The 7,795-nt window shown below is 31.9% G+C and overlaps 1 protein-coding gene across 1 annotated transcript; it reads left to right on the top strand.

The window, feature by feature from the left end:
* Positions 1 to 6,887: 6,887 nt before the first annotated feature.
* Positions 6,888 to 7,286, top strand: LOC145802273 (uncharacterized). Its single transcript, XM_082894958.1, has one exon. It carries the CDS (start codon positions 6,888 to 6,890, stop codon positions 7,284 to 7,286), a length of 399 nt encoding a protein of 132 aa, XP_082751084.1.
* The last annotated feature ends 509 nt before the right edge of the window (positions 7,287 to 7,795 follow it).

The following is a 7,795-nucleotide window of genomic DNA, read 5'->3' as shown; positions in this document are numbered from 1 at the left end:
AACAGGCCTACAATATCTGAATCCATCGATGACGGGTTTGAAAGACCAGAAAACAAAGTGGAAGACGAGCATGATGGTTGTACCTCCGATATATCTATGCTTCCATTTAACGATGGTGCCAGGATTAGATGTCTGTAATGCGTGCATGAATTTAGGCAACTGCCTATACGATTCATCCCAATCCCCGAATACCATTCTAATTGCTTTTGACCTTGCATGCCATGCCTTCTTGTATGATATACTGTAGTTTATGGTCTTTTTGATATCTTTAATGACATTCTTAATTGGCATATAAGGTTCATTCTGCATACGACAATCAAATATGAGTTGGATTATTTGGGTGTGAAAACTATAAGTAAACATATATATATATATATATATATTTCTTTTTTATACTCACCGCAACTTGTCCCAAAAGATGAGAAGCAATGTAACTGGAGTCAATATTAATGTGGTCCTTGTTCATCCTTGGGTATAAACAATGGTGAAGACCCCTATACTATTTTATTTCAAAAAGGCCATGTTTATTATTAAGAGATGCACGCAATCACTAACTGCAATCATGCTTGCAAGCAGACACCCAAAGGTCTCGCTTAGAGGTTACGACCTTATACTCTCAATTATTTCTTGCGTGGTACAATTTCACAGCATATACAAGTTGCTTCTTATTGACGAAAACCATCCCTTTGTATAATTATGCATTTTCAGCGTTCCAGATCCGGTTACGAGGAACGACATCACGGCTACTCATGTCAAAATCACCACCCATGTGAATGTTCTCATGGAAAAGGATTTCAGGTCTAGGTGGGATGGGGACATTTTCAGGGTCAACGGGGCCGTCAGCATCATCTTCTTTATCATCATCAGCTGATCCGGCCAATAAATTTTCTTCATTAAACATTTTATTTTTATCATCGTCTACGGCGACATCAGGACCATACATGCCATTGTCAGCAACAGTGTCGCAAACTGCACATAGTTCATCGTTTCCGCCATACTCCTATTAACTTCAACTGGAGTGGTATGATGGCTGCAGATGGGCACATCTTCTGTGTTATTGTGAAATTTATAATCATATCCACCACGCTAACTTGATTCCAAACCATGGCCTTCAAATGTTTGTTGTGTATAGACCACTGAATAACGTTGATCTGATGCATACATAGGAGACCAAAACGTTGTCGTGTCAATCCCCTGTGTAAGCAATGTAGTGAAGGGACGAGAATCCATTTGTCTCATATTCTGGATATTGTGTACAACCTCTTTATTAATGTACACTTCCAAATAATTTGATGGTTGGAAACTTGCACCGATACTTAATACGGCGTTCAACGTCTCATCGTCATTGATCAGTAATGTCTTGTATCTGCTGATTGCTTGCCATTGGCGATAAGAATATTTACATTTGAAGTTCAACCAGACACTTTCGCCGTAACTTACTATCTTGGACATGAACATCTCCTTCAAATTGTTAAGCGTAGTGCCAAGTTGCACCCCATATATCCTTTTTGGCTCAGCATCATATGACACACGTTTATCGGGATCCCAAATTATGTTTCTCCCCTAGTAGAAGATAATTTGAACACTCTCTATACACTCGCTTTAATGAAACAAAAAATTTAAAATATCAACAATATACTTATATTAGATTTTACTTCTAAAAGAATTATATGGATTTTAACTCATTCAATTACAATTACTTGTGAGTCAAGAACTTTATTTAAGTAATCATTAATTGTAATCCAACAATCATTATTGATTTTTTAATTAAAATATGAGTTAAAAAAATTATTATGTCTTGGATATTTTGACTTTTTAAGAAAAAAAACTTACAAAAAGTAGGGAGAAAATAGAATCTTTGACTTTTTTGTATAATTTGTTGGCTTTTTATTTTTTTAATATTTTTTTGACTTTTTAACTAAAAAATGGAATTGCCAAACGGGAAAATCAAATAAAAGATAATTTATTACTTGGGATCAAAATCAACACATAAAGAATGTTGGTTTGTTTTGACATAAAATAATTTTTTTAAATAATTACATATTTTTTTATTATTTGGTTAAATTAAAACTAAGTAAAATATTTTTTGTCATAGTCTGTAAAATAATTTATCATTAAAAATTTTGTAAGTCAATTTTTAAGAAATTTACTTTCTACCTTTGTAACATAGTGATTTTTAGGCAAATTACACTTCATATCACTTTTTTTCTTAATGAACTTAAAATTATAACACTCCCCCTCCCCCTCCCCTCTTACCTATTATTTTTTTTTTCTTTTTAATTTGGACTTTAATAATGAAAATACTTTTTCAGCTGTAAGCAAATTACACTTCACCCGCTTAAACTATCACACTTTGTTACATAGAACTATCAATTTGTATGAATATAAATCTTCGACTAATGATTTATTACATAAATAGATAGAAAATTGACATGTAGCTTGCATATGTTATTTCAAATTTTGATTCTATTCAAATTTTAATTTGATTATTATGGATTAGTTAATCCGAAATTTTTTTAGATTGGAGTTAATCCAGGATTAAAATATGAAATTGGAAATACTTAAAAAGGAAATATGAGTTGATTTTATTTTATTTTGAGTTGAGCCGTTCTCCGGCGTTGGACTGATGAATTAGGATTCCCTCCTTGCATTTCCTCCTTGTAGGGCCATTAAACCTACTTTTAGGCCCAATTTTGATAATCCGAACCGTCATATTTTAAGATTTGTTCAGTATATCATACCTGTAAAAAATCAAGTTGATCTGATATCAGAAAGCATGTGTTCGGAAAACTCGAACTAAAAACTATTTTTTTAAAGAATTTAATAAACAGTTTTTCGATCACATACTTTCTGATATCCGATCAATTTGATTTTTTACAGGTATAATTTACTGAACAAATCTTAAAATATGAACAGTTTGGATTATCAAAATTGAGTCTAAAAATGAGTCTAATGACTTTACAAGTAAAAAATACAAGGAGAAAATGTAAGAAGAGGATCCATCCTCTGGTTGAGGTGCTCGCGCCGACCAGTTGGAGACGATGATTTATAGCCACACGCTGTTTCATTGTGGTGCGTCATGTTTGGTTGTGAATTGTTTCAACCGAACAGATTGGTTGGTTGGAAGTTGAGCTGATTGATGTTGGTACAGGGGGAAGTGGATCCACGTGCATGGTTTTGAGACTTTGGTTTTATTTTGGGAGTTTTCTTAAGTGTGCAAGTGCACACCATGTGCCACTTACACAAAAAGTGTAAGTGTAAGGTGTAAGTATAAGTATAAGGTGTAAGTATAAGGTGTAAGTGTAAGGTGTAAGGTGTAAGTGGGTTGCACATGGTGTGCAACCTCAAAAAAAGTGTAAGTGTAAGGTTTAATTTTTTACAAAAGGTGTAAGTCTAAGGTGTAAGTGTAAGGTATAAGGTGTAAGGTGTAAGTTGCACACCATAACCAAACCCTTATTTTGAAGTGGGCCTAGCTAATATTGAAATGGTGGCTATTTTTTAATAGAAGCCTTTTGTTTGGACCCATAGGCCGTTTATATGGGGTTTCTTTTGTTGAAGCCATTTGGGGCCCAGGGCTGTTTGGTTCATGACTAGGTGTTTGCACACTGGTAAGCCTACTTGCATTGGGCTTGATAAAATGTGGCCTATTTTTTTGTGGGCCCATATGTGATTTATATGGGGTATCTTTTGTTAAACCACTAGGCAGCGATATATGGCTGAAGCGATTTATTTATGTTGATTGATTGCGGGATCCTCATGGGACTCCAAATGAAGTTGGTCTTGAGCTATGTCCGCTAAAAGACTGGAAAATGTGCGGTCTACTGGTTTGTTCTGGTTGCCTCTTGTCTTTATGTGACCTATCGTGATTGGTCTTTTAGCCGCTCCTATCATGGAGTGAAGGGGACACTGCCGTGGGGATTGAGGCTTTATGATCAGCCAAGGAAGGGACTGGGGGATGTGGTGATTACTCTCATAATGGGATCGATTTTGACATTGACCATTGCTAATGTGGTTATTGTGTTGTGCTTTACTTCCTTTAGACTGTTATTTATGGTAACTAACTGTGCGAGTTTCATGTGACTCCGTCAGGATCTTTCATGGGGTAGACTTTTTCCTCTATCATGGCTTTTGTTGAGTGGCTATGGGTGTTACGGTCATGAGGAGAGAGATGCTTATCGGACTCTATGTTTTATCTGTGATAGAGACTGGGAGCTTGTGGGGGCAATTAGCATATCTTGACTGATCTTGGTGGGCGTTTAGCTTGTTTATTTTGTTTTGTATGTGTTTATTATGTGTGTTCTGTTGGCTCATGTTGTATACTTGCCCATATATCTTTCTCAAATTCTTATCTATTACCTTTGATGATAGGGGTTATTTGGGGACAAAAAGGATATATGGGCAATTTTGGACTTTACTTGTGAGTTTATTTTGGTTCCTGGTATATGCGGGGTTTGTTATATTACGTTTTATCTTGGTTTATGCTTCCCCCTCTTTGGGGGTAGTGTTAGATTTATTGTATTACCTGGGGCATGCCCCTTGTAAATGTGTACATTCTTTGTCTTTAATTTATGACTTATCCATCCAAAAAAATCTTCGATTGCTACCATATAGTTCTCTTATTTTTACATTCTATATTCACATTTCTATATTATTATTAACGTTATTTTTTCATTTTTTTTTGCTTACGAAGGTATCTGATGCTTTGTCCGTGTACAACATTTACCAAACAACTCTCACGTACAAAGGCTCATCTGAAATCTATTTGAATAATTTGAACTATTTATTTCGTAATGTTCATCGAGAAAAATACACATAAAAAAATAAGTTGACTAAGACAAATATTTACTTAATCAACTTAATTTTTTATATTATCTTCTCAACAGACCTAAGAAAATTAGCTTGCTTGGTTCCATTTTTCCAAAAACACTTTTCAGAAAATTTTACTTTCTTATTTTCCGTGTTTTTTTGTTTTTACTGAATTTTTTTAATATTTTAAGCAATTTTTTTGACTTTTTAGACACACCTAACATAAATACACCTAAAAAGTAAAAAAATTGTAAAAAAAATCTTTTAAAAATTCACTAAATACCAAAAATACAAAAAAAAAATACAACAATTCAGTACATTTTTTGTATTTTTATGTATTTATTAATTTTTTAAAATATTTTTTCACAAATTTTTTACTTTTTAGATACATCTATGTAATGTGCATCTAAAAAAGTAAAAAAAAAAATGTTTAAAATTTTAAAAATATTCACTAAAAATAAAAAAATAAGAAAACCAAAAGATTCAATTTTTAAAAAACTTAATCTAAAAAATTTAAACCAAACACAATGAATAATTTTACTTATTAAAATGAACCCAAAATAATCCAATGAACCCAATAACCCCTATCTAGTTGGATAACTTACTAGAGAAAAAGCCATTTATAACATTTGGCACTCATTCAAAGCGTGACCAATCTACATAGGAGGAGGGGGTACTACTCACTACTGTGGAGGTAAAAAGAGGAAGCACTACCACATAGCTGTTGTGCTTCTCAAAAGCAACTCAAGCATATTAGTGGCGAAAGATGAAAATTGTAAATAGGCCATTTATAAATTTGAACATTATAACTTTTATTCTTTTACTTTATATTTTACTTCAAATTTATTTGTTTACTTGTTAAGATGTAAAATTAATTTTTATATATTTTTTTAATATCCTTCTCAATTAATATTATGGTAAATCTATTTAATTTTTCTTCTGCTATAATTGCTTTCAATAATAATTTTAACAATTTGATAAACATTTCTCAAACATTATTTGTTTACAAACATATAAATATGGTAAGAAAGTAAACACTACAATTTCTAGAGCATACAATAAAAGTGAGTAATAATTATTATCCTATATTTGACTAGTCTATTAAGAAATTTGGTGGATCCCAAACCATAATATGCAACAAATATGGAATTCAAATTAAAAACCCTCACCATGGAATTAAGATACATATTGCATTTAAAATACTAAAAAGAAATCTCCAAACTTCACCTATTAAATTTTTTCTACATGAAAATTCAAATTATTAAGAAAATGATACCTTGATTAAAATTCAGTTAAATATGGGGTATAATTTGATTTTCAAATAGTTCAATCCAGTCAAATAAATTTAGCTAAATTCCTACCTCAATAAACCTGTGTATATTTAAATTAAACTGGTAAAAAATCGCCATGTAGATAGGCATATTTGAATTTATTAAGTTTTCACTCAAATCTCATCAATCCAAATTCACACGCAACCAGGGGCGGAGACAGCTTGGGCTCAGGGGGGTCACGTGCCCCCTCTGACTTTTGGATTTTTTTTTTTTTTAAAATTTAAAATGGGTTCTGCCTTTTACTTTCCAACACACATTCAAACATATTAGCCCACTGACACACACACACACACCACACGCTAGCACAGCACCCACCCTTGTATTTTTATTTATTTATTTATTTTTTGGGAATCCCAATCCTAATCAAATATTGATACATAACTTTTTTTTAGGTGAGTACATACAATTCCAATTACAACAAAGTTAAAACTCTAAAACCTTATAAGTGTATGAAATTCTTTATTTTTTTATTTATTCACAGTACTCGTGAAGTATCTTCATATTTTCTTTGTCTCCCTTTGTTATTTTATAATTTACCAACTCGCGATTCACCAAATTAGGATCACACAACACAGATTTGGGACCACACTACAACCTTGGTATCTTCTCTTCATTGTTTACAGGTAACTTTATTATTTTTTTTAACTTTTAAATAAAAATTATGAGTATTAATTTATAATTATTTGTTAAATTTTGATTTGTAAATTTTTTTTATTTGTTATTATTTATGTTAAAATAAGAGATTTTGATATGCTAATTCAAGAACTAAATGCTCGTTTCACTGAGTCGAACACTGAGTTGTTACTTTGTGTGGCATGTTTGAATCCATCTAACTATTTTTCTAGTTTTGACAGGAAAAAGTTAATTCATCTTGCTGAATTTTATCCCAAAGAATTTTCTTCAGTGGAGCTCATGGTACTTAATGATCAACTTGATACATATATTATCGACATGCTATCCAGTAGTGAGTTCTCAATGTTGAATGAAATTGCCGATCTTGCTAAGAAAATGGTAGAGACTGGAAGAGACAAAGTATATCCATTGGTGTATTTGCTCTTGACTTTAGCATTAATCTTACCTGTTGCAACTGCTACTGTTGAGAGGGTATTTTCAGCTATGAATATTGTGAAGAACCGGTTGCGGAATTGAATAGGTGATGAATGGATGAATGATAGCTTGATTGTCTACATTGAGAGAGATATTTTTGATGGCATTGACAATGATACTATTATGGAAAGATTTCAAAAGATGAAAACTCATCGTGGTCAATTGTAAAAGTTTAAAATTTTAAATTTTTTGTAATGGATATTAATTTTTAATGTTTAACATTAGTTCGAAAAATTATTATTATGTTATTGTTATTGATTGGGGAAGAAAAAATGTAAGATTCTAATTAATGGGTGCCCCCCTATGTTAAATTCCTGGCTTCGCCACTGTACGCAACCTCTATATTTTGTATTCTCTAAAAACTCTAAAATAATTTTAAATAAGCAATAAATAATTTCATTGAGATGCAATGTTATTTTAAAAAAGAACAAAACAATTTGAAACGATCCAGAGTTGAAGACAATTCAACCTCAATCGATTTATATTTATGATGGTATTCATTATTCATTAAAGTTGTATAGAATGTACTAATCTAAGTACTAGAGCAAAAG

Source organism: Camellia sinensis, chromosome 11, assembly GCF_055761805.1.
Source record: "Camellia sinensis isolate YWXY chromosome 11, ASM5576180v1, whole genome shotgun sequence".
Taxonomy (NCBI): domain Eukaryota; kingdom Viridiplantae; phylum Streptophyta; class Magnoliopsida; order Ericales; family Theaceae; genus Camellia; species Camellia sinensis.
Note: the sequence above shows the minus strand (reverse complement) of the source record. Positions and strands in the feature narration are given on the sequence as shown.

What these genes read in the sequence shown, in the direction of transcription:
- LOC145802273 (XM_082894958.1), top strand. Translation starts at nt 6,888, where the DNA reads ATGCTAATTCAAGAACTAAATGCTCGTTTCACTGAGTCGAACACTGAG.